Raw genomic sequence first — 26,888 nt, 5'->3', positions numbered from 1 at the left:
AGTGTACTTGCATACAATAAATAAATAAATAAATAAATAAATAAATAAATAAATAAATAAATAAATCTTAAAAACAAAAAACAAAACAAAAAACTAGACGTTGGGCCAGACATGATGTCCCACCTACAAATCCAGAACTAGGCAGATGAAGCCAGAAGAGTCTGTTCAAAGTCAGCCTGGACCACACAAGTCTTTACTGTGTGAAAGCAGATTTCAGTGGAGCTAGCTGCCTGCGAGTTGCATATCCACAGTGTCGAGAGCCAGATGTGCCTCTAAGCAACCCAGAAGGCTCACGGGCTCACAGGGCTGATTTGGGTGGACCGTTCCTTCAGTTTGCCGTCAGTTCAAGGTGAACAGATGTGTGTTCATGCCTCTCCAGGAAGCCAGGCAAGAAGTGGTATGAAGCAGTTAATAAAATTCTCCCAGTGCTAAAACCCAAGTTTTTGGCCTCACCAATGTTACATACAACTGGCCACCTTCTCACTAGGGCACAGCATGCAGAGTTTAGTAAACTGGGATTGAAGTTATGTGGACCATCTTGCTGTTACCACACAAGCCCAGCTTGGTTACATCCATTAGCGTTATTCCTGTTGAAGCAAGTCCTAGAGGAGCCCAAAGGTGGCTTTCTGAGCAGTCCAAGGCCTGTTGCAGCCTCTTTGAGAGAATATGAATGACTACGGACAAGTCCACCACCACGCCATGCCCCAGGTCTCGTGATCACATGCATATCTCAAAGAGGATGCACTGAATGGTACAAGCTGCATTTTATTACAGTGTGGGACTTATAAAGAGTCTGGAAAATACTTGGATTTATAACCCACAACTGAAACAGCAAACACTAGTAAACAGAGCCAGTCTGGCTACGGGAGAGGGGTGGCGGGAGGCTGTCTGGATGAAGCAGCTTAGGGGAGGCTTTCGAGTTGTGTGTGCCAGAGTCAAAGCAGGAAGCACATGTCAGTACTGACTGCCATCAGACAAAGCTGGTCTCTGCCTCCATCCCGCGGAAATCCAATGCAAGGATTGTAGAAAGGGCCAGACATCCAAAACAGAAACGGAGGCAACTGGGGAGATAACTGGGGCACATGGAGAAAGGAAGAAAAACGGAGTCACTAGGAATCACCCACACCAATTTTACCATCTCAAAAGACAGAAAGGAAGCCATGAAGGAAGCAGCAACCATCAACGCAGTCACCTCAGCATCAGGCAAGCACCCCCTAGCTTCCCATGCTGATCCCGAGAGGTTCAATTTTGTTTTTTTGTTTTTTTTAATTTTTGTTTTCCATACAGGGTTTCTCCGTGTAGCCCTGGCTGTCCTGAAACTCCCTCTGTAGACCAGGCTAGCCTCAAACTCTGAGATCTGCCTGCCTCTCTCTGCCTCCTGAGTGCTGGGATTAAAGGTGTATACCACCACCACCCGGTGGGGAGGCTCAACTATAAAAGCCAAATCAGGCCCATCTGCGGGGTCTTTTACTGTGGAAGTAAAGGAAGCTTGCTGGTTTCCAGTGGGCTACTGAAGAAGCCAATATCACACTGGGTAACCTGCAAGGCCTCGTGACCTGTGACCTTTGCAAATTTTGTTTTGAGACAGAATTTTTCTGTGTAGCCTTCCTTGGCTGTCCTGGAACTCACTCTGTAGACCAGGCTGGCCTTAACTCAGAAATCTACCTACCTGCCTTTGCCTCCCAAGTGCCGGGGTTAAAACATTTGAGCCACCACCACCTGTCCTTTGCTGATTTCTTAATGGGGCTACGGTGACTCCACAGCCTCAGCCTCAGAGGATGCATCAGGCTCTTAATGCACTGCTCCAGGGTAGAGACTGCCGGCTGCTCAGCCCACGGAGGGACACTTGCCTAGAGTAGAGTCTGAGCTCCGGCTTTCAGTCTCCCGCCCAAGAATCAACCCGACTGCGGCCCAGGAACTCGTTTGCTTTGCAGGACTTCATTCCCAACTCCTTCAGGGCTTGGCTGTGAGCTCACGGGGCAGCATCCTGGTGGGACTGAACAGTGGTCACAATCACACAGCTCCAAGACTGGCTTTATCTGATGGTTTCTCTAACCTATAACAAGGTTTGGTGGCATACACTAGAATACCAGGAGACCAGGGTAGCAAGATCCCCAAGGGTAAGGCCAGTATGGGTACACTGAGCTCCAGGCCAGTCTGAACTTGTGAGATCCGGTCTCCAGTAAGCCCCACCCCTAGGCGGTGGGCGATACTTCAGTTGGACATTGGGGGAAGAAACTCCAGAAGAGAACAGCTTCAGCCTCAAGGCAAATTTGAGGCTGCACTGGGCTACATGAGACCCTGCTTCCAAGGAAAAGTAGGGGTACTCAAGTCCTGTGGAGGTTAGGGGTGTGGTCTCTGGAAGGTTGACCACATTCCTCCAGTGGAAGATCCCACACCCATGAACATACCGACAGCACAAATGGCACTTAGTAGGTTATTTATTTAAAAAGAAAAAGAACAAAAGAGGGCAAGAACCTGGGAAGTGGGTATGAGGGGAGGTCTGAGAGGGACTTGAGATGACAGGAAATATAGAAATGTACTATGTGCACGTACGAAATTCTAAAAAATAAGTATAAATTATATATGTATAATAATACATATTCCTCAGAGCCTAGCCAGCCATGTCAGTATATGCCTCTAATCCCAATACAAATGAGGCAGAGGCAGGGGGATCTCTGTCAGCTCGAGGCCAGCCTGGTCTACACAGGGAGTTCCAGGATAGTCAGAATTACACACTGAGTCCCTGTCTCCAAAAAGAAAATGACATCAAATCATCACTCGCCAGAGTCATCCCCACTCATGGGCTCATAATCTAGAGAATTCCCAGGCAGGCTATGGCCTAATTTGCACAAGACGTAGCTAGGCACAAATCACACTTTTAATAATGCCTCAACCCAGAGATTACATCAGGCAGCCAAAGCGTCTCTTCCACCCGATGCCCAGGCTTCGACCATTCTCCTCCTGATCCTTACACTTGAGAGAGCCTAGAGAATGAGGAAATCCCTCCAGGCCCAAGCCCAGGGCCAGCTGAGGCAGCTTTCCCGCAGGTCCCAGGAAACAGTCATCTCTGAAGAGGAATAATGTTGCAGCTGTAAGAGAAAACAGAGACACGGCTCAAGCCTGACAGCTCCATCCTAGGAAACCTGCAGGTGAACACTTCTCTTTTAAAGACTGTTTGGTTTTGGTTTTGGTTTGGTTTGGTTTGGTTTGGTTTGGTTTGGTTTGGTTTTTTGTTTTTTTGAGACAGGGTTTCTCTGTGTAGCCCTGGCTGTCCTGGAACTCACTTTGTAGACCAGGCTGGACTCAAACTCAGAAATCCACCTGCCTCTGCCTCCCGAGTGCTGGGATTAAAGGAGTGCGCCACCACGCCTGGCTTAAGGATTGTATTTTTTAATGTATATTTTACAATGTTTCATTGTGTATATAAGAGAGTCTGGATGTGTGGCACACAGAGCCTGCAGGAGTCAGTTCTCTCTTTCCACCAAGTGGGTCCTGGGATCTGACTCAGGTCAGAGATTTGCAGAAAGACCTTTACCTGCTGAGCACTGGTCACTTTTCTTTCTCTTAAAGACAATGCCCAGGGATTGAGAAGTGAGACTCCCAGGTAACCTGAGAACTCTTGCCTGTAGCCTCATTCATAAAAAAGGTTATTAACCACCAGTTTCTGCACTCTGGGGATGGCTATCCTTTAGTGGACCTGAGTGTTCTATCTAAGCACTCTCTCTATGGATGCTAGCATCCCCAGTCCTCTATCTGAGCACACTCTCTATGGGTACCAGCATCCCCAGCCCTCTATCTGAGCACACTCTCTATGGGTACCAGCATCCCCAGCCCTCTATCTGAGCACACTCTCTATGGGTACCAGCATCCCCAGCTCTACCTGAGCACACTCTCTATGGATGCCAGCATTCCTAGCCCTCTATCTGAGCAGACTCTCTATGGGTACCAGCATCCCCATCTCTATTTGAGCACACTCTCTATGGGTACCAGCATCCCCAGCTCTATCTGAGCACACTCTCTATGGGTACCAGCATCCCCAGCCCTCTATCTGAGCACACTCTCTATGGGTACCAGCATCCCCAGCCCTCTATCTGAGCAGACTCTCTATGGGTACCAGCATCCCCAGCCCTCTACCTGAGCACACTCTCTATGGGTGCCAGCATCCCCATCTCTATTTGAGCACACTCTCTATGGGTACAGCATCCCCAGCTCTATCTGAGCAGATTCTCTATGGGTACCAGCATCCCCAGCCCTCTATCTGAGCACACTCTCTATGGGTACCAGCATCCCCAGCTCTATCTGAGCAGATTCTCTATGGGTACCAGCATCCCCAGCCCTCTATCTGAGCACACTCTCTATGGGTGTCAGGGTGTGAGAGCATGGGAAGCAGACAGCGCCCAGCATTACCCCAGCAGTCCTTTTCCTGCCCAGCGGGTTGGAATCAGTCTGAGCTGGTGCTTCTCTCCTCTGCGGATCACTGTCACATTCAGGGGCTTCTGAAAGGCAAAGAAGGTCATTCCAGCCTCTGCTTCTTTCCACTCAAGAGGACTCAGTATGTGGAGATACCACTTTCTGACCATGAAATTGACCACTTTGGGCCCCAGCATTAATGAACCATGAAGAAATTCAAAATGGTAGGAGGGTAAAAGCATGGTAGGAACTATGTCGACTTGAATGAGAACTGTCTCCTTACGTTCCAGCATCTTACACTTGATTCCTACTTGAGACCCTATGAGGACACAGACCCACATGCTAGACACACCCCCAAACCTGTTCTCTCACTAGCACCGTGCAATCTCTGAGACAAACTCTCCCCAGTTTGGGACGGTACAGCAGCTCCCTGCTGCTGCCCAGGAAAAGAAAGTCATCATTTTCTTTGTAAGTGACTCCAAGGCTGGCCCCTGGTCACCTCCCAGATTCATGGTTCTGAGCACCAATCAACAGTCTGGCTGCTTTGATCCTCCTGCCTCCAAGGCCTGAGAACCAGCTGAAGGGCGCCCTCTAGTGGCCACTCCGCAGATCAGTTTCTATACACACCGAGGGGCAGTCCTTACTCCGGAACACTCTCCTTCTACCCCAAACTACACCGGGACCCACTGCTCCCCTCCAGCCCTCCTGCGAAGGCTTCCCTGTCACCTCTGGTCAGGATATGAAACTGCTCGTCCGGAACTACTGAATTCATGTCTGCTCTCAAAGCAAGGTCCCCCTCTTTGTTTTTTTGTTCAATGCTGGACCCCAGCCCCCAGTCCAGAAGCAAGCACACATGGGAGGGGAGGGGAGGCAGTTACAGAGAGAGAGAGACACAGGGTTTTGATTTTTACTTTAAACATTTTTTCAATGTGAATTTGTGTGTGACATAAATATGTAGTATACGCTTCTTACCGAGACACAATTTATATACAGTAAAGCAGGGCTCAGTGGGTCTCGTGCTCTCAGGCCCATCACCACCTCCTAACCGCAGGGGTCTGTGTCATCCAAAAGACCATCAGGACACGGTCCTCCTCGCCCTCAGCCTCCCGCCCAGCAACCACCAGCCAATCTCCTTTCTAGCTTTCTGGATCTGCTTTTTAGGACAACTTCGTGAGGAATTGTATGGCCTCTTGTTTGGTCTCTTTCACTTGGTATTATGTTTTCAATACCCATGTTGTAATATGTAATGGAGAATTTACTCCATTCCTGTGGCTAAACTAAATATGCATTGTTTTTATTATAAAGGTGCACGCAAGTGTGCACACAACACGTATTTAAAAAACCAAAAACCAAAAGCTAGGCGTGGTGGCACACGCCTTTAATCCCAGCATTCGGGAGGCAGAGGCAGGTAGATTTCTGAGTTCGAGGCCAGCCTGGTCTCGAACTCAGCCATGTCTCGAAAAACAAAAACAAATAAACAAACAAAAATAAATAAATAAATAAAAAACCAAAACCAAAAAAAAAGTGTGCTGGGCATGGTGGTGCACCCCTTTAATCCCAGCAATCAGTAGGCAGAGGTAATTGGATCTCTGTGAGGCCAGTCTGTCTACATAGTGTGCTCTAGGACAGCCAGGGCTACACAGAAACTGTTGTTGCAAAACAACAACAACAACACTTTTGTTGATCAAACCCATGACCAGGCACCTGAAAAGGGATCTGCCACTGAACCACACACCCTTAGGGTCAAGAGAGTAAATTTTTTCCCATCAAGATTGCTTGCACTTTGAGAATATATGCGTTTGATCCAAACACTGCACTTCTGGAAAGAAAGCTGATGAAAACAGTTTGCTCTACAAAAGCAGAATCTTGATAAAATTGGAAACTTCAGAAATGCTAACAGCATAGCCATACTTGGGGTTTTGTTTTGTTTAAATCACAAAGAGACAATGAGAACCCAGACTCCTGACTCTCAAGCAGGGCTTACAAATTACCATGGCCGCCGGGCTGTGGTGGCGCACATCTTTAATCCCAGCACTTGGGAGGCAGAGGCAGGCGGATTTCTGAGTTCGAGGCCAGCCTGGTCTACAAAGTGAGTTCCAGGACAGCCAGGGCTATACAGAGAAACCCTGTCTCGAAAAACAAAAACAAAAACAAACAAAAAAAATTACCATGGCCACTTGGCTTTTATACAACGGGCACATTGGGACTCCCCAAAGTAAGTCTTTTGAAAAAAAGCTAAAAGGAAGACAGGAAACAAACCTAAAGACTTTGTGCCAATTTTGTGCTTTGGTTCTGTTTTCCATGGGTCTGCATATCCACTTTCAGAATGTAACAGGATGTCTTTAAAAACACATCTGCAAATACGCGCACTGGGCGTGGCAGCACACACCTTTGGTTCCAGCACTCAGGAGGCAGAGGCAGGAGGATCTCTGTGAGTTTCAGGACAGCCAGGACTACAATGGGCCCAGACATCCACAGAGCATCAAAGTATACCAAGGGACACAAGAGAAATGAGTAACCACAGCATCTCAAAATAGGCGTGGGAAAAAGAACTGGGCGTAGCTCAGTTGGCAGAGCACTCACCTAGCATGCATGGAGCCCTGGTCTCCCTCCTGCACTACACAAAGCCACCATGGCGGTGCATGGCTGTAATCCCTATGCTTGGGAGGCAGAGGCAAGTTCATTCAGATTCACTTCTCACTACAGGAAGAACTCAAAGCCATCATCCAGAGATATACTGGACCATTTCTCAAAAAGCAAGGAGACAAAACTGAAAGCGGGAGGTGTGGGTGAGTCCTACTATCACAGAGATGAAGTCACTGAGATGATGAAGAACAGCAGGCTAGCAAGCTGGACAGCCACAGACACACTGGGAAGACATGACAGAGATGAGGGACTGCTAACACAAGGAAAGCTTCCACAAACTGGACAAGTGAGGGCAGGGCGAGCAGAGGGGCTGGAGCCCTCCTGGGCAGTTTAATGATAGGCCCCAAGTCCTCTCACATGCCTCCCTTCAGGAGGTCCAATTCCCTTCTCCCCAGTCGTGGGCTGGACCTAGCAAGTCACTAAGAGGTAAGAAAGACATAACTGTGCATCTTCTGTGATGCAGCCCCTCACTGCTCTCGCTGCCTGAGGCAGTGCACTCAAGTGGTGTACGAAGCCGCAGGATGAGTAACTGAAGGCTCCGGCTGACCATCGGGTGGAAGTGGATGTACAGCCTCGCTGGACCCTTTGGGTGGCCATGGTGTCTGAGGGTGTCCTGGCTGACCCTCACAGAAGCCTCTGGGCCAGAACCAGCAGGGCCAGCAGGGATGGCTGAGCTGTCCAACGAGACCAGTGGTTCTCAACCTGTGGGTTGCAACCTTCTTGGGGTGAGACACCCACTTCACAGGGCTCCCCTAAGACCATCTGAAAACACAGATGTTTATATTACTATTTCTAACAGTAGCCAAAGTACAGTCATGAGGTAGCAAGAAAAGTAATTTTATGGTTGGGGCCACCACAACATGAGGAACTGTATTAAAGGGTGGCAGCGTTAGGAAGGTTGAGAGCCACTGTACCAGACAGACAAGCATCTGTGGTCTTGGCCTAGAGCCACTGTACCAGACAGACAAGCATCTGTGGTCTTGGCCTACCAACTTTCCAAATGGTCCTTGGACTCACTCTATAGCAAGGTGTTAAAGGAAAGCAGACAGGGACAAATGGATTCTTCAAAGCAACTCCAAAAAGGGTCAGAACAAATAAGACCACCACCCACATGTGAAGATATCTGATACTAACAGAGGTGACAGTGTAAACTCGTGGGTAAAGTATTCATAATAATAAATGGTTCCGGGACAACTACTACCCTCCATTTGGCGGGAAAAGTGACTTGGTAATGTGTGTCTAATTACACTAAACTAATTATAGAATAAATTCCTGGGAAATATATGTGTCAGAAAAATAAGAACCTATGTCCACGGGCTGGAGAGATGGCTCAGTATTACATAAAACCAGGCATGGCCAAGCACACTGTAATTCCAGTGCACGGGAGGAAGGACAACCAGAAGCCTCAAGGTCATCCTAGGCCACACAGTGAGATCCAGGCCAGCCTGAGACACAATAAGACGGCCTTAAATACAAATGATCTCTCAGAGCCGGCCACCCTTCTTTACAGGTGACCACATGCACACGTGGCCGGCCACCCTGGGTGAAGCTGGAAACATCACAAGGTCTTGAGAAGGCAGTGAGGGAGAATTGGACCCCAATAACAGCTGCAGGGGAACAGGGCATGTGCCAAAATAAGACAGCCTTTAGCTTAGTTACTGGATGACAGAGAGGAGGAATTTAGACAAGAGGACCAGGAGAGCCATCAACTGTGTAAAAGACTCAGCTGTGTAAGACACAAATGTGGCAAATGGGAGAAAAAGCTCTCCAGGGAGAGAGAGACAAGGCCATTACTGTCAGCAGTGAGGATCCCCCCAACAGCTTCTGGGCCGGAAAATCCCAGACAGACAGATACGCAGCGCTATGGGCTGAACTCCTGCTTCCCTCTGGAAAACTCTCATACTGAAAGGCTAACTACCTAGCCCCTTGGTGTGATGGAGTAGGAGACTGGGCTTTAGAGGGGTGCCATTTATGGGGATGGAGCCCTGGTTATGGAGTCAGTGATCCAGCCCTTGAGCAAACTGTGTCATCCTTGGACCAGAGCCTGAATCTGTGGCACCCTGCTCCTGGACTTCCACCCTACTCCCTGATCTGTGCGAGCAGCAGGCCTCTGTGACTTGTGGGACACCCGGATGCCAGGGCACCCCGACTTACCCCCTCGCTATGCTGCACCACTGTGCCCACGTTCTGCAGTGACTGGAAGTTTTGGGTGTTCACGGAGCCGAACTCCACAATTTCATCATCCACTTGCAGGCCCTAAAGACAGGAGAAAAATTTAAAACCAACCCGAGAGGTTGGATGCATTTTCTGGTCATTTGTACCGCTTAATCTACAACTCTGTGTCAAGACCAAGAGCTTGTTTCCTACACGGAGAGAATGGCAGGCTCTAAGTAACGAGGTCAAAGATTTCAACTCCTCGCACAGGATCAGGGAGTGAGCGCGTGCCTCATTCTGGAGGTTCCTTCTAGAACAGACCTAGCAAATGGTGTCAGGTGTACCCAATGGACACTGTGAGGACACATCAAAAGCTCCAGCTATGTTCTGGAGCTTCTGAGGCAGGTTCAAGGCAAGGAAGCAGCTTAGACCTGGGTTTTTTTTTTTTTTTTTTTGAGAAGACAAACATTGGTCCTCCGAGTGAGTCCCTAAGCAGCAGCCATAGGCCTAAGGCCAGCCAGAACCAGTGTGGTCCTTTTACTTCAGATCCCAAGATTACAGACACTACTTCCTGGTCTCTTTAACAAACACCACCAGAGGCCGACTAGTCAGGCGCTGGGTGTTGCGAATCCAGCTCTGACTAAATAGAGTTGACGTGCAGTCTGCAGTCCTATGTCTTGACTTTATTTTTGCTTTTTAAAAATTGTTCACAGCAGTAGGAATCCAATCCAGGCAAGAGCTCTACCAAACAGCTACATCCTCAGTCTTTTGACGATCTTATTTCAAAACAGAATTTTCCTAAGTTGCCCAAACTTGTGTAAGTCCTGTCTCAGCTGCCTCAGTAGTTGGGATTATGAACGTATACCACCATACCCAGTGGCCTTGTGACCGTTTTTAAGCTTGTGGTTATTTTTTTTTTAATTATTTGATTTTATTATCTAATGTGTTTAGGCATTTTGCCTGCTTGAGTGTCTGTGAACTTGTATGTCAGGTGCCCATGGAGGCCAGAAGAGAGAACGGCATCCCCTAAAACTAGTTACGGACGGCTGGGAGCCACCATGTGGTGCTGGGATTTGAACTCAGGACCTCTGGAAGAGCAGTCAGTGCTCTTAACCACTGAGCCATCCCTTTATCCCCCAGTCTTGCGATGATTTGTAGGATCCAAATTCAGAATCCAGTTCTGTCTGGTGACACATGCCTTTAATGGGGGAGGCAGAGGCAGGTGGATGTCTGTGAGTCTGAGGCCAGCCTGGTCTACAGATGGAGTTCCAGGACAGTCAGGGCTACACAGAGAAACCCTGTCTCAAAATACTAAAGAAAAAAGAAAAGAACCCATTTGTGCTTCCCAGGAGCCATGTGTGGCTTGTCCTCAAGGATCACAGAGAGAGAGCAGTGGTGCCACCCACAGCAGCCATGGTATTCAATATCCATGCACAGCCACATACAAACTTCTACATGAATATTCATTGCCGCATTACGTGTAATAGCCCCAAAGCAGAAGAGATCCAGATATCCATTAACTGACCAACAAGAACATGCCTATCACATAATGGATATTGCTCAGCCATAAAATGTAATGAAGGCCTCATATGTGACCCGGCCCTGAATGAACCGTGGGAACAGACAGAGTAAGAAAGCACACACCATACAGCTGTCTTCACATGAAAGACACAGAACAGGCAGATCTGTGCAGACAAAATTACTGGTGCTCAGCAAGTCCTGACTGGCTTCTTTTCAGCACCAATAAAAATACTGTGAAATTGGCTGCGGTGTTAAATGTGCAGCTCTGTGACTCCTCTGTATCCTTTAGTGGGTCACACATGGCAGGAGCAGCCCATCACAGTAATGCTGCTCTAGGATCTATCAAAGAACACTGACATCGCTTTAAGCTCTTGTCATTTTTTTTTCTTTCCATGTCCAGGAAAATGGTTCCAAGAAGGACACCTCTTTTCTTCTTTGGGGCATGTATCACTTTCTACACTGTGTCCCAGATGGTCCCACAACAGGTCTCTCCCTGAGTCCACGGGCTGACCCTATGTACACCAAGCTCTGGCCAGCATGTGTTAAAGGAATAAAGGAATTCAGAGCCACAGAATGAGAGGACAGGTTTGGCTTCTGACAGGGCTCCGAAGCCCAGGGCTACCTAACTCTCAGTACTGCTAGGAGTGGATTTGGGAGAGCCAACAAGATTACCGCAATACTGGCTGGGGAACCGGGGCTGATACTGTTCACTCTGGCAAAGGCCTGGGGCAAGGCAGGGCTGTTGGAGGCCAGCCCTCGGTTCATGGCCTCTTCTCGGGCTTCAGCCATGTCCCGAGCCTGCTTCTCTTTGTCCCGAGCATGTAGCTGGTGCAGGGCCTCCTCCACTTGCTTCATCAGTGCCTTGTGATCATTCTGGAGACCTGGAGAGAGAACACCATGTCAGGGGCAAGGGAAGATAGCGCAGGTCACAGGACAGATGAGATGGGACAGCTGAATTCACTCACTGCAATGGTGTAGTTGTCAACCTCATGAGATTTAGAATTGTCCAAGACCAGCCCCTGGAAGCTTATGGAAGGACATTTCCAGAGATGCTTAACTGAAGAGAGAACAGTCCTCCCTGAATGTGGGCGGCACCATCCCACGAGACAGGACCAACATTCAACTCTTCTAACCAGCTGCCTGAGGCTCCTACCATCATGATTTCTCCAGTGGGAAGTTTGTTCTGCCCCTGTGAGCCAAACTTCCTTCTTAAATTTCTTTTCTTCTCTTTCTTTCTTTTTTTATATTTTTGGTTTTTCGAGACAGGGTTTCTCTGTAGCCCTGGCTGTCCTGGAACTCACTTTGTAGACCAGGCTGTCCTTGAACTCAGAAATCTTCCTGCCTCTGTCTCCCAAGTGCTGAGATTAAAGGCATGCACCACCACACTGGCCTTAAGTTTCTTTTATCAGGTATTTTGTCACAGCAACCAAAAAGGAACTAACACATCAGAATATTTAAGAAGTGCTTACTAGGTGCTAGACACAAAGCCAGAGTCTGAGGAACAGAGAAATCTGTGAGCCAGACACAGGGCCTACCTCACTAGTGAGGAAGTCTAGTGAGCAAGGCAGCTACAGAACAGGTGACTACAATCACATCGGATGACCGGATAATTCAGAACAGCAAGAAGGCCCCTCAAATGCAGCACAGCCCCTGCTGAGACCTGAAAGGTGAGTAGAAATCAGGTTCCATCCAGCTGCAACTATGCCCTGACCTCAAATACAAATAAGGGACAACCACAGAAGTCACACAAAAGCCAAGTGGCTGGGCAGGATGCTGCACATCTGCAATCACAACACCTGGGAGATGGGGAGGATCAGGGGGAGATAGGGGAGGATCAGGGGGAGATAGGGGAGGATCAGGAGGAGATAGGGGAGGATCAGGGGGAGATAGGGGAGGATCAGGGGGAGATAGGGAGGATCAGGGGGAGATAGGGGAGGATCAGGGGGAGATAGGGGAGGATCAGGGGGAGATAGGGGAGGATCAGGGGGAGATAGGGAGGATCAGGGGGAGATAGGGGAGGATCAGGGGGAGATAGGGGAGGATCAGGGGGAGATAGGGAGGATCAGGGGGAGATAGGGAGGATCAGGGGGAGATAGGGGAGGATCAGGGGGAGATAGGGGAGGATCAGGGGGAGATAGGGGAGGATCAGGGGGAGATAGGGGAGGATCAGGGGGAGATAGGGGAGGATCAGGGGGAGATAGGGGAGGATCAGGGGGAGATAGGGAGGATCAGGGGGAGATAGGGGAGGATCAGGGGGAGATAGGGGAGGATCAGGGGGAGATAGGGAGGATCAGGGGGAGATAGGGGAGGATCAGGGGGAGATAGGGAGGATCAGGGGGAGATAGGGGAGGATCAGGGGGAGGCAGGTGGAGGATCAGGAGACCAGTGTTAGGTACTTAAGACTGTCTCAGGGAAAAGACACAACAAAACAAGGCTGAGGAAGAATGTCTGCTGGAAGGATTTCACTGGAACTCCGTGTAGCTCTGTTAGTAGAGCTTGCTGAGTCCCCACGAGATGCGTTTGATCCCCAGCACCACATAAAACTCACGTGGTGGTGCCTGCCTGTAATTCCCCGCACTCAAGAGGCAGAAGCAGAAGGATCAAAAGTTCAAGGTTGGGCTGGCGAGATGGCTCAGCAGGTGAGAGCACTGACTGCTCTTCCAAAAGTCCTGAGTTCAAATCCCAGCAACCACAAGGTGGCTCACAACCACCCGTAATGAGATCTGATGTCCTCTTCTGGTGCGTCTGAAGACAGCTACAGTGTATTTATGTATAATATTAAATAAATCTTTAAAAGAAAAAAAAGTTCAAGGCCATGCTCAGCTAAGTATTTTAAGGTTACCCTCAAGTACATACAAGCCTGTCTTTTTTTTTTTTCCTCTTAAATTCTTATAGAGGAGGGAGATAAGACACAAGAGTCTAGTGAGCCATGTGTGGGATGCTGAGTGTCGGTCAGGCACCTACTACTGGGCTCCTGCCAACTGACGAGGCTTGAGAGGCAGATTTAGTGCTGCCAAATCTTTGATTTTCCTAGAAAGGCTAAAAACTGAGGACTTTGAGAAGGAGACTGCCTCCAAGTTTTAGTGCTAAAAGCTAATTTATAATTGAATCAGGGGCTAGAGAGATGGATCAGCAGTTAAGAGCGCTGGAGAGGACGCAGGTTCAATTTCCAGCACATAGAGGTTCACAACTGTCTGTAACTCTAGTCCCAGGGGATCTAATGTCCTCTTCTGGCCTTTGCAGGCACTTGGCACACATGCCGTATGCAGGCAAAACACCTATACATGTAAATAAAAATTAAAACAAAATGAATCACCGTGGGGCTGGTGAGATGGCTCCGTGGGTAAGAGCACCCGACTGCTCTTCCAGAGGTCCAGAGTTCAAATCCCAGCAACCACATGGTGGCTCACAACCATCTGTAACGAGATCTGGCGCCCTCTTCTGGAGTGTCTGAGGATAGCTACAGTGTACTTACATATAATAAATAAATAAATCTTAAAAAAAAAAAAATGAATCACCGTGGTCGTCCAGCAGGTCCTGTCTGGAGACTGGTCCTGCAAGCAGCCAGCATTTAATGTCCTTTTAAAACTAAAAAAAAATATTTTCCTTCTTCTTTGGATCCCACTCCTTATTCAACCCAGGCCACTGGATCAATAGAACTCACTCTGGAATCTCCAAGGCAGCCTGCTACTGTCACCCTGAGAGCCAATCCACATGTGACACCCTTGGGTCACAGACTCTCCAACTCTGCAGGAGCCTGTGACTGTGGGGCTGTGTGGCCATCTAGCCTGCCTGTCACTGTGAGCAAAGGTAGGGCCATCAGGCATTAGGGGACTTGGGTACTCAGTCCACAGAGGCAGATGTGAGGGGGGAAAACCAGACCCCAGGCCAGGGAGGTTTACAGTAGAGTCACTGTCTTAAGACACAATCTGTATTCTCCACATTGCTGTGGGTGAGAGGACCAATGACTGAGTTGCTGATATATTACAATTCCATATCAGAATTCAAAAGGTTGTCATTGCCTGGGTAAACACCTCTGCAGCAACTATTTCAAAATTAACTTTAAGCTGTCACAAATGTACCATGCTAGCACTTGCTGGTGATTAGCGACTAAGGACTCAGCATATGAGACCTTTCTGTATTACTTTCCCAATTTCGATGTAAGCCTTGGATTGTTCCCTAAGAAAAATCCATGTTTAAGAATACATTAAACTTGTGGGAATTGTCTTTCAAAAGAATACTAATAAGGGGGAATTGTTCAATCATATTATTAACACATAATAAAGTCATTAAGATGATATAAAATTAACATGGAGTAGAACAGTGTAAAGCGTCCAGAAATAGGCTAAGCATAGCTGAAAAGCCTAAGTGGTACAGTAAGCTCTAGCACGAAGCCCCAGGTTCTACTCCCAGCAGGGCATGTGCGCCCACACACACCCACACACAAACACAGAGAATCTAATACTGCTGCAGTTCAAGTCAGCAGGAAGATGCTGTTGGAACACGGAGTTAATTGGCACTGGAAACCAGCACTCCTCAAACTTCCAGGCCCTGCTTCTGTAGAGGGGGTGAGCCCCATCCCTGGGGGCTCAGAGGTTTGGGGCTAAGCTCAGAATTCCCCTCACATGTGCAGTCTTCACATGGCTTCCCTATTCTCTGCATCTCAGAATTCCCCTCACATGTGCAGTCTTCACATGGCTTCCCTATTCTCTGCATCTCAGAATTCCCCTCACATGTGCCGTCTTCACATGGCTTCCCTATTCTCTGCATCTCAGAATTCCCCTCACATGTGCAGTCTTCACATGGCTTCCCTATTCTCTGCATCTCAGAATTCCCCTCACATGTGCAGTCTTCACATGGCTTCCCTATTCTCTGCATCTCAGAATTCCCCTCACATGTGCCGTCTTCACATGGCTTCCCTATTCTCTGCATCTCAGAATCCCCCTCACATGTGCCGTCTTCACATGGCTTCCCTATTCTCTGCATCTCAGAATTCCCCTCACATGTGCCGTCTTCACATGGCTTCCCTATTCTCTGCATCTCCTTAGTTGTTTTCCTGTAAGACTGAACCTTTTTAATATCAGAATCTTCAGGGGAAAAAGGATGTTCTGAGGTGCTCTCTCCCACACTGTGGCTTTAAGGGAGCGTGCATATTACTCCGCACCCTGCTTATAAAGGCAGCTCCTTTACCAAAACACTGTGGATAAAGCCCGAGTCGGGCATACTCAGCGGAAATCATGAAGTGCAAACCGTGGGTGGCTGACCCCCTAGTATAGCTGGGATGGAGAGCTGATTATCTACCAGTGCCAAGTAAAAGATGCTCACACCCTCATCCCAAAGCCGGTGCACATGTGACCTCAGGACCCTGAGAGAAGGGACGACCTGGATTTTCTGGGAGGGCCCGGGTCTTAACAAGCTAAAGAGGGAGGCAGGAGGGGGAGAGGACAAGATTCTGTAACAGCAGCAAAGGCTAGAAAGATGTGATCACTACTTCTAAAGACAGAGGATGATGATGGCCAGGAGCCAGGAAACGCAGGTGGCCTCTGCAAAGACAAAGGATATACCACCAGCCCCAGCGTCAGCCCCAGCCCCAGCCCCTAGGGGGAGCCAGTCCCACTGACACCTGGATTTTGTCAGCAGACCTTCTGGCTGTCTCACCTCCAGAACTGTCAGAGACAATACAGTCCTGTGGCTTGTTACAGCAGGAACACAAACCCAGGTGCCATTCTCTGACAGGTACCTCATTAAGACAAAGACTGTGTGTAAGACCCCCTCAGGAGAGTGATGGGCCTGCAGCGGAACAGCTTGCCCAGCCTTCCTGGCAGGAAAATGCTAACGCACACTCAGGGTGGGAGGCCAGGACCCTTCCTCCTGTCGCCTGTCTCCTGCCTGAACAGAGCCAAGGGCCTGAAGACAGGCAGACTGGTTCTACTGGCCTTTATACTGATACTTCAGTCTGAGAGCCAGCCTGGGTCTTTTCTATTTGCACAGTGGGAACCTACTTCATGGACTCCATGGGGCTGGGGAGTGACTGATTTGGGCTTCCATTGTTAAGTCAATGAAGTCCCATAACAAAGTAAAGCTTTCATTCCTTGTTGTTTTACTTTTTTTTAAAAAAATCCTTTATGTATGTGAGTACCCTGTTGCCTTCTTCAGACGCACCACAAGAGGTGGTTGTGTTACAGATGGTTGTGAGCCACCATATTGTTGCTGGAAATTGAACTCAGGACCTCTGGAATAGCAGTCAGTGAGTGCTCTTAACCACTGAGCCATCTCCCCAGCCCCGTTCTGTACTTTCATATGCAGCCCAGACTGGCCTCAAACACCTAGCCTTAGAGCTGTGTGCCACCATGCCCAGCTTGAAGCCAAGTTTTTTTTGTTTGTTTGTTCTTGAATTTTTGTTGTTTGTTTTTGTTTTGTTTTGTTTTGTTTTGTTTTGAGACAGGGTTTTTCTTCAGCTGGCTGGCCTGGGACTCACTCTGTAGACCAGGCTGGACTCAACCTCACAGAGATCCATCCACCTCTGCCTCCTGAGTGCTGGGATCAAAGGCATGTGCCACCACATTTAGCTTTGAAGCAAAGTAAAATAAAAAAAAAAATAAATAAAGCCATCGACACGGACGGAACTCTGCCATCCACCCTGTCCCCTTGCTTCTCAGTTCCTTACTTTGACAAGATAATTGTGTCAAAGCAGAAAAGCTTTGCAATACTCAATGCTAATCACCCCTATGTCTTCAGCACCCCACCACAAGCCAAGACAGCCCCAGGGAGGGTCACTCACAGATGATGTTGTGCCTTGCTGTTCGGACCTGGTACAAGTCCACATCTGCCCGGGGATAGCCCTCACAGTCCACCAGCGGCTCGTTCATGCCAATTCCTTTTTGCTGGAGGAAAGAGATGTGGTTAAAAAAAAATCTCACAGGTGAAAACACCAAAATGCAATTCCGTAGACCTTTGTACTTCTAACTCATGATGAAAGGAACGAGGACCATACAGTGATGTCTTTAGCACACATCAGGTTCTGTAACTATGTCCTTATAGCTACCCTCTGCAGCGGGTACCAGTCTTAATTAAGTATTAATAATGAAAGCAATGAGGTCATAGAGATGGATCAGCAAATAAAGACCAACAACCTGAGTTCAATTCCTGGGGTCCACATCAAGATGAAAAAGGCACACAAGCTGCACAAAGCTGTCCTCTGACCTCCATATACACTCCTCATCAATGCCCCGGGCCACACTATACACACATTCATAAAATGAAGTCTTTAAAAAATAATGCAAGCAATGCATGAGAATAGTGTACACAAAGCAAGGCTTGACGGCAGGTCAGTGGTAGAGCACTGGCATATGCCAATCTTGGATTTGATTCTCTACAGTACACACACACACAAAGTAATAAGTAGGGATAGGGATATAGGATAGAGTGCTTGCCTAGCATACATAAAACATTGGACTTATCCCCCCACCCACCCCCTTCCCATGCAAAAGCCAGACGTGGTGGTACAGGATGTAGAGGCAGGAGGATCAAAGTTCAAGGTCAACCTTGGTTACACAGTGAGCTCAAGATTAGCCTTGGATACATGAGATAATCTCTCCAAAACCAATTAACTAAAGCAACAACACAACACTCCAAGAGCCTTCAGAGCCTGCTCTCTCAGCTCCATCCCTCACCTGACCTCTGCAACGCCTCCCTCCCAACAGGAAGTAAACTCCAGAGAATGCAGCTAGGACCAGGGTTTGGACTCTTCTAGAAATAAAGACCTACCAGGCATACCAAGATCCCTTCCATCACTAGATGGCACCGGCTGCCTCCAGGGAAAGAAACCGAGTGGCTGGGAGTTAGGGAAGGATGGAGAGCCTTCGTGTTTGATATCCACTAGCAGGTTCTGGATCTGAACATTGGAAATCTATTCCTTATTCAAAACAGTGCATTCGTTTAACACTTTCTATTTAGCCTCACTATGTTACCCAGGCTGTTCCCGGACCAACCAATCCTCCTGCCTCAGCCTCCTGAGTCACTGGAACTAGAGGGACCTCTGCTTTAGGGCCAGCTTTAGCAACTATTTATGTGAGGCAGGCTCCCACACTGTCCCTCTGAAACTTTGAGACTATGTCTGAGTATTATAACCAACATAGGCAGAAGAGGCTTATTGGAGCTCATAGTTTTGGAGTTTCAGAACAGAACTTGGCAAATGTGTTGTTTGATGTCTGTTTGTCGGTAGGTTTATTTGGGACTCTTTGTTTTTAGCTCTGTGGAGAGGCAGAACATTATCATGGAAGCCACTTCCATCATGATCCTAGGAGGAAGGAAAAAACAAAAAGAAAAAGCCCTCCAATGACCTATAGTAGCTACCCCAGCAAGGCCATGCCACCTACAACCTACAGTAACCACCCCAGCAAGGCCATGCCACCACCAACCTACAGTAACCACCCCAGCAAGGCCATGCCACCACCAACCTACAGTAACCACCCCAGCAAGGCCATGCCACCACCAACCTACAGTAACCACCCCAGCAAGGGCATGCTTCCAATGACCTACAGAGCTGCACCTCATAAGGGTTCTACTATGTCTCAAGAGCATCACCGTGGGCACCCATCTTTTAATATGGGAGCCTTCAGAGGACATCTGAGACTCAGAACAGGACATTCCATATACATGAAACCTTGCAAAGCCAAGCACACTGATACCCACTTATAATCCCAACATTGAGGCAAGCCAAGACAGGAAAATTACAAATTGGAGGCCAGCTAGAACTACAGAGTGAGTTCAAGGCCAGCTTGGATTTTTAGCCAGATGTGTGTCAAAAAAGGAAGCTAGGTGTAGTGGTGCCCACCTATAATCTCAGCACCCAGTTGGCTGCAGCAAACTGCCAAGAATTCAAGGCTAGCCTGGGCCATATAGTAAGTACTGGGAGATAGCCAGAAATACATAGCAAGATGAGAGAGACAACACACACGATACAAGGTGTTTTGTATCTTCTTTATCACAATGCTTTCAAGGGTTATTTTACCCCATAGCATGAACAAGTATTTATATATAACTCACTACTCCTTGTTACCTTCAAAGCCCCACTGTATGGGTTGACTATGTTTCACTTATCTGTTAGCTGGAGAATATGCATTGCTTCCTGTTTTCTAGCTATTTTAAACAATGTGTGTAGCCTAACTTTGGCTACTTTGTGGGTTCTTTCTTCCACCCCTTTTTTCCCACCCTTTCAACCCCCTAAGACTAGACAGGAGGGAGGAAAGGGTAGAGGGGAAAGGGCGCGATGTTATTGTTAGACTACTTCCTGCTCTTTAGGAACATCTTAGCTCCTTGGGGCAAGTTTGATCAGGATATCTAATTTCTTCTTTGCATAGGACTACTTAACCAACTAGACCAACAGCAACCAACAGCAACCAACAACAACTACCCAACAACTGACAACAACTCCACGGCTCAGAGCGCTAACATTTATATATCCTCTAAAAAGCCCTCACAATTCCAAGCCACCCAAGCACAGGATCAAGCTACAGCTTGCAGAACCAGGCTCCTGCTGGAGTTCAAGGCAAATTACAGACAGCTGCTGTGGTCTGGTCGGCACTTGGGATTATAACAAAAACAAGCATTTCTGGGCTGGAGAATGGCTCAGCAGTTAAGAGCACTGCCTACTCTTTCAAAAAGTCCTGAGTTCAAATCCCAGCAACCACATGGTGGCTCACAACCATCCATAATGAGATCTGATGCCCTCTTCTGGGGTTTCAGAAGACAGCTACAGTGTACTTACATATAATAAATAAATAAATCTTTAAAAAAACAAAACAAAAACAAAATTAAAAAAAAAAAACAAGCATTTCCAAAGAAACCAAAGTTCTCACTACAGATATGTATGAATTTTTGGATGATATATTTGCAACAATCATAATATCAAATGAGGAATGTATTTTCTGAGTTATATGTTAACTATGTTTTACTTTTTTGAGAAACTGCCGAACTGTTTTTGGACAGCAGTCACACCATCTTACAGTTGTATAGTATTTCCAATTTCTCCATAGTCTCCTTAAGATATTACCCATATTTTCGTTATCCCCATCCTGGTGAGTATGAGGGAGTATGGCACTGTGATTTTAACTACACTATGACTGTTCAGCATGCTGGGCCTTTAAGATTTCCTCTATGTGTGCAAGTGCCTACAGACAGATGTGCACCATGTGTGTGCAGTGCCTACAGAGGTCAGAAGAGGCATCGGATACCCTGGAAGTGGAGTTACAGATGGTTGGGAGTTACCACGCATGTGTGAGTGCTGGGAACCGAACCCAGGTCCTCTGCAAGAGCACACGGAGCTTTTAACCGATGTCCTGAATGTGTTCAGAGCTTCTCTATCAATCATATGTATTTAATTTAAGGACCGTCCACTTAGACCCTCTGCCCTGTTCTAAGTACGCTATCTGTGTATTTATTACTGTGTTTTATCGCTCCTTTTCCTATATCCCAGACACCAGCTTATGAGAGGGTGTGCAACCATTTCCTTCCATCCTGTGGCTTCTCTTCTCATAGTCTTGACTAAGTATTATGAAATCAGTTTTAATAGTGATATCTAACTTATCATTTATAATCTGTTTTTACTTTTATGTGGGGGAGGGACAGAGTTTCACATATGTAGTCTAAGCTACACACTGAGAGCCTGTCTTTTTTTTCTGTTTTGTTTTTTTTTTTTTTTGAGACAGGGTTTCTCTGTGTAACCCTGACTGTCCTGGAACTCACTCTGTAGACCAGGCTGACCACAAACTCAAGAGATCCACCTGCCTCTGCCTCCCAAGTACTTAGAATAAAGAAATGAGACATCACCACCCAGCTGGGAACCTGTCCTTAAAAAAAATAAAAATTAATAATAATAATATGAAATAAATCAGAGCAGACAAATTTTAAGATTCAAGCCCTCAGCAACCAAAAAACAAATTAGCCAGAGGCAATTAACATACACTCTTACCTTATATTTAAGAGAAAACAGTTATAGTTTTCCGTCTTTTGATTTGGTTTCTAATGGGTTTGTGTGTATGCAGGTGCCACACATGTGCCAGTCAGAGGATAATCTCAAGGGGGCATCTCAGGAACACTATCTACCTCCTTTGAGACAAGCTGTCTCACCAGTCTACAGCTCATCAAACAGGCTGGACTGGCTGCCCACAAACCCGGGCATCTTCCTGTCTCCGCCTGTTCAGTTGGGATCCCAGACATGGACCAGTAACAGCCTTGAGTTCTAGGGACCGAACTCAGGTTTTCAGGTCTGTGGGGCATGCATCCGACAAACCGAGCTTCACTCCTAGCCTCTCCAAACCCTGGTTTGTTCAGACAGACTCTTGCTGTTCCACTATATAGTCCTAGAGCTCTCTGTGTAGAACAGACTGGCCCTGAACATGTGGCAATCTCCATGCTTTTGCTTGCTTCGAGCTGCAGGTGTGCAACACCACACCCAGATAAATAGTAAAGGGTAGGCCAATACCAAAAGACAATATGTGAGATGTCTGATTCTACTGGAGCTAGGCAAGTAACTGCAGTTTAAGAAATTGCTTTTTGCCAGCCGATGGTAGTGCACGCCTTAAATCCTAGCACTTGAGAGGCAGAGGCTGGTGGATCTCTGAGTTCAGGACAGCCAGAGCTACAAAAAGAAACCCTCATTCGAAAAACAAAACAAAACCAAACAAAAAATTGCTTTTTATCTGTTTTAAGCTTTACCAAGCCTGAGGCCTGTGACTTTAAACAAGTGACTTCTCCTTTCATACACACGTGTATATACACACACACACACACACACACATGGGTTTTTTTTTTTTTTCTTTAAAGAGATTTGTGTCTGTTTAAACGTCTCCACGAGTGTGTGGACTTACACAGTAGTAAATTCTGGATCTGAACTCCAGTCCTTATGATGGCCAGTGCCTTTAAACCACTGAGCCATCTCTCCAGCCCCTGACTCCGCCCCTTTGAGCTTCAGGGACACACACAAGTTAACAATGTTGCTGTGACAGTTTCCTGGCACAACACACATACAAGATAGTACCTTTTAGGCACATGGTCAGCACCTACCTGGCCTGTAGAACCTCTATATGACACCATCATCTGGCACCCATCACCCAGACGTCATTGTGCCCAGCAATGAGTGTGATTTAGCTTCCCCTTCCTCTACACACTGACTTGGGGTTTTATGAAAAATATATCTGCTTAGGAGGTAAGCAGATCACAGAGCCAACCATTTCCCCTTCCTAACTGGGCAAGCATTGGCTCCACTCTGGCCCTGTTTCCCCTTTTACAGTAAGGTTAATGTGCTTAATCTGGCTCCACTTAAAGGAGCAATTAGCAGAGGTGAGGGCTTTCTTAAAATCCGGAGTCTTTTCCCTAGCCCAACTAGAATCTGCATTTCATTTTTACTTTTCTTTTTTTGTTTTTTGTTTGTTTGTTTTTTTTGAGACAAGGTCTAATATAACCCAGGCCAGCCTCGAGCTTACTATGTAGGCAAGAATAGCCCTCAAATCCTGATCCCCCTGTCTCCACTCTCCAAATGCTGGGCTTAAATAGGGATGCCTCCCCTGGCTACAAAGAGCATTTTAACAAGATGCCCAATTAATTCTGTCAGTTGACGTTTATAAAGTCCTAAAGAAAAGCGGGTGGCAAGGCCAAACCTGGTAATGTCACCTACAGAAAGTGACAGTGGCGATTATCACTATGCCTCAGCAAATAGTCTATCCTTGCGACCGAGGCAGTTTCACTAAGGCCGATATCATGGTGGCACAGGCCCGCGATTCCCGCACTCTTAAAGATGACGTAAGAGGATCGCGAGTTCGAAGCCAGCTTGGGGGCTGCGTTAAAAACAAACCAAAAACAAAAAAAAAAAAACCAAAAAACTTTAAATGGCAAAGTTAATGCTTCCGAAAATGAAAATTAATCCCACGTGAAGAGAAAATGCTTAAAGGGGCGTGTGGCACACAGCAAAGGCCTCCCTAGGACACTGCTTGGCAGAGACCCGGAGCCTGGTCCGCAGGCCTCCCCGTCCTCCCCGCCACACTCACGCTCTCCAGGAGGTCGTAATTAGCCTTGATCTCCGCCTCGATCTCCTCCTTGCGTCGCATCAGCTCCTGGATGTCGCTGACCGCGGCCGCACGGGCTTCGGAGGACTCTGCCCGGTGCGGGACGTCTTCACCCGACATCGCGGATCTCAGGCTAGAGCTCCGGGTTTCCCGGCTACGGACGCCAGCCGAAGCTGAGGCTACGGGTCCTCCCCGGGGCCAAAACAGCTCAGCCAACGCGCAAGTACGGAAACAGATGAAGGGTGGAGCTTGGAAGTGGGCGGGGTCACCGGAAACACCGGCTAGATGGACCACGTGGTTTTCAGATGACCCGGCAGAGATAAATAGACCCATAGAGGACATAGGCGTTTACTCCCACTTTATCCTGACTCATTTCCACTTTTCTTGTTCATTCCTTCCTTTTTCATTCTGTCCCCGTCCCTCCATCCGTCCGTTTCCCCACCCCCCACCCCACCCCGTTTTTCAAGACAGGGTTTCTCTGTGTATCCCTGGCTGTCCTGGAACTCACTCTGTAGACCAGGCTGGCCTCGAACTCAGAAATCTTCCTGCCTCTGCTCCCAAGTGCTGGGATTAAAGCCACCACATCTGGTTTACACCTTTTTTCATTCACTCAGCTGAAGGCTGAATAAACTGGACACCAGCTGTATAAATGTGAGAGGATCCAGTCTTGCCGCCTTGACACTTCAGTTCTTAACATCTACGAAGCCCCTGAGTGTTTAAAAGAGGCTTTCAAGCGATTTGTTTTTTGTTTTCTGTTGTTTTTTTTTTTTTTTTCAGACAAGATTTGCTGTATCTCAGGCAAGCCTCCAACTCATTGTGTAGATGAAGACGACCTTGAAGCTCTCCCCAAGTTTTTAGAATATTCTATTTCTTATTGTCATGATCACAGACACCCTCAACCCCCCACTCCCATTCTATCCATTTCCCACCTCCCTCAACGCGTCCTCATCAAAACTTCAAGACCTTTTTTTTTCCTTCTTCTTTATAACCTAGTGTGCCCAGTGCCTTTGAGCATCTGACACTCCATCTACTCCCTCCACAGGCAGGGATTACAGGCATATACACCAGGTATGGTTTATGCAATATTGGGGATCAGGAACACTACCAACTCAGCCTTATCTCCAGCCACTTTCAGGCTGGGGATCGCTCATGGTACAACCTGTGTTCAAAGTTGGATTATTAACACCGACTCTATATAGCCCATGTGACCTTAAATAATTTCACCTTCTGCTCTCTGACCTTGTTGTGTGACACTAACAGTAATATCTCTCGCTCTTTTTTCATTTTTATTTATTAATTTATTCCCTTTGGATCCTGATCAGAGTACACACACCCTAGCAATCTGTCTCTTAAGGGTGTCCAAGTATTTATTGACTTTCACCTCTGTCACGAGGTGCTAGTGTAACAGGCCCCCAGACCTTCGTACAACCGACTCCATAAAGAAAGTACCACTCAGGCTGGAAAACACAGCACACAGATAGTACCACCTGCCAAAACTAAAACAAAGCCCGAAGCCATGCAAGTCCATAATTGTGGGAAAGTCTCTCCATGCACGAACCTTGCTTTTTGGCTTCAGTGGTTGTGCTTCTGGCTAACTGCTCTTGTGAACTAAGGTTCACCCCAGCACCCGGTTCTTGTGCTTTTTAAAAAGCTTACCCTGAGCTGGGCGTGGTGGCGCACGCCTTTAATCCCAGCACTTGGGAGGCAGAGGCGGGCGGATTTCTGAGTTCGAGGCCAGCCTGGTCTACAAAGTGAGTTCCAGGACAGCCAGGGCTATACAGAGAAACCCTGTCTCGAAAAACCAAAAAAAAAAAAAAAAAAAGCTTACCCTGAAAAAGGCTCAGTGCTCCACTGGGGTCCCAAACACTTAGTGTCGTACTGGCTCACTAATAAAGACCATCAGCTTAAAACTCTATCTGAGCCGTCTCCTCTTGTGAATACCCCACAAGACTGAAGTGGTAAAGAATATGAAACTGTGTCAGGCCTCTATAAATGTAGGTAAACATAGAAATTGGGGTGTGGGGTAGAGAGATGGTTCAGAGGTTAAGAACATACTTAAAGCTCTTGCAGAGGGCCTGGGTTCCCAGTACTCACATGGAAGCTTACAACTCTCTGTTACTCTAGCTCCAGGGTCTCCAATGCCCTCACCCCTGGCTTGCTCAGCTTGCTTTCTTATAGAACCAAGACTACCAGCCCAGAGATGGCACCACCCACAAGGGGCCCTCCCCCCTTAATAACTAATTGAGAAAATGCATTACAGCTGGATCTCATGGAAGCATTTCCCCCACTGAAGCTCCTTTCTCGGTGATAAATCCAGCCCGTGTCAAGTTGACACAAAACCAGCCAGTACAAATGCCAAAGTAACGCAGGAAGGAAAAACTTCATCTGGCTTATGTTTCCTTATAACTGTTCATTATTTAAGGAAATCAGGACAAGAATTCAAACAGTGCAGGAACCTGGAGGCAGGAGCTAATGGAGGCATGCTGCTTACTATCTTGCTCCTTGTGGCTTACTCAGCCCATTTTCTTATAGATCTCAGGACCACCAGCCAGTGGGTAGAACCCACTCCCATCAATAACTAATTAAGGCAATGCCCTACAGTTGGAACTTAAGGAGGCATTTTCTCAATTGAGTTTCCATTTTCCTTTAGACAACTCTAGCTTGCATCAAGATGACATAAAACTAGCCAGCTCACATACATATAATAAAAATAAAAAATTTAAAATAGTCATAAGGAGGCTGGAGAGATGGCTCAGCAGTTAAGGGCACTGACTGCTCTTCCCAGGTTCAACTCCCAACATCCACGTGGCAGCTCACAACTGTCTGCAACTCCACCCTCTGACACTGTCACACAGACACACACTCAGGCAAAACACTGATGCACAGGAAATATAAAGTAAGTTCTTTGGTTTTTTTTGTTTGATTGGCTGGTTGGTTTTGGTTTTTCAAGACAGGGTTTCTCTTTATTTTGTTTTTTAAAAAAGCATGTTTTTAAAAAAATAGTAATAAGGAATGAGAGTTTTACTCAGCAGTGAGGCACATGAAGATATGATGCAAAACCTGAATGAGACAGAAAGAGAAAGACAGAGA

The 26,888-nt window shown here is 47.3% G+C and overlaps 1 protein-coding gene across 1 annotated transcript; it reads right to left on the bottom strand.

Moving 5' to 3' along the window:
- Positions 1 to 2,863: 2,863 nt before the first annotated feature.
- Positions 2,864 to 24,004, bottom strand: Psmd9 (proteasome 26S subunit, non-ATPase 9). Its single transcript, XM_021162902.2, has 6 exons — positions 23,781 to 24,004; positions 17,516 to 17,618; positions 11,407 to 11,615; positions 9,214 to 9,315; positions 4,411 to 4,499; positions 2,864 to 3,092 (listed from the first exon to the last, which is right to left on the bottom strand). Exons 1-6 carry the CDS (start codon positions 23,916 to 23,918, stop codon positions 3,065 to 3,067), a joined length of 669 nt encoding a protein of 222 aa, XP_021018561.1. The 5' UTR covers positions 23,919 to 24,004; the 3' UTR covers positions 2,864 to 3,064.
- Between the last annotated feature and the right edge of the window lie 2,884 nt (positions 24,005 to 26,888).

Source organism: Mus caroli, unplaced genomic scaffold, assembly GCF_978045245.1.
Source record: "Mus caroli unplaced genomic scaffold, Mus_caroli_1 scaffold_4, whole genome shotgun sequence".
Classification (NCBI taxonomy): Eukaryota; Metazoa; Chordata; class Mammalia; order Rodentia; family Muridae; genus Mus; species Mus caroli.
Note: the sequence above shows the minus strand (reverse complement) of the source record. Positions and strands in the feature narration are given on the sequence as shown.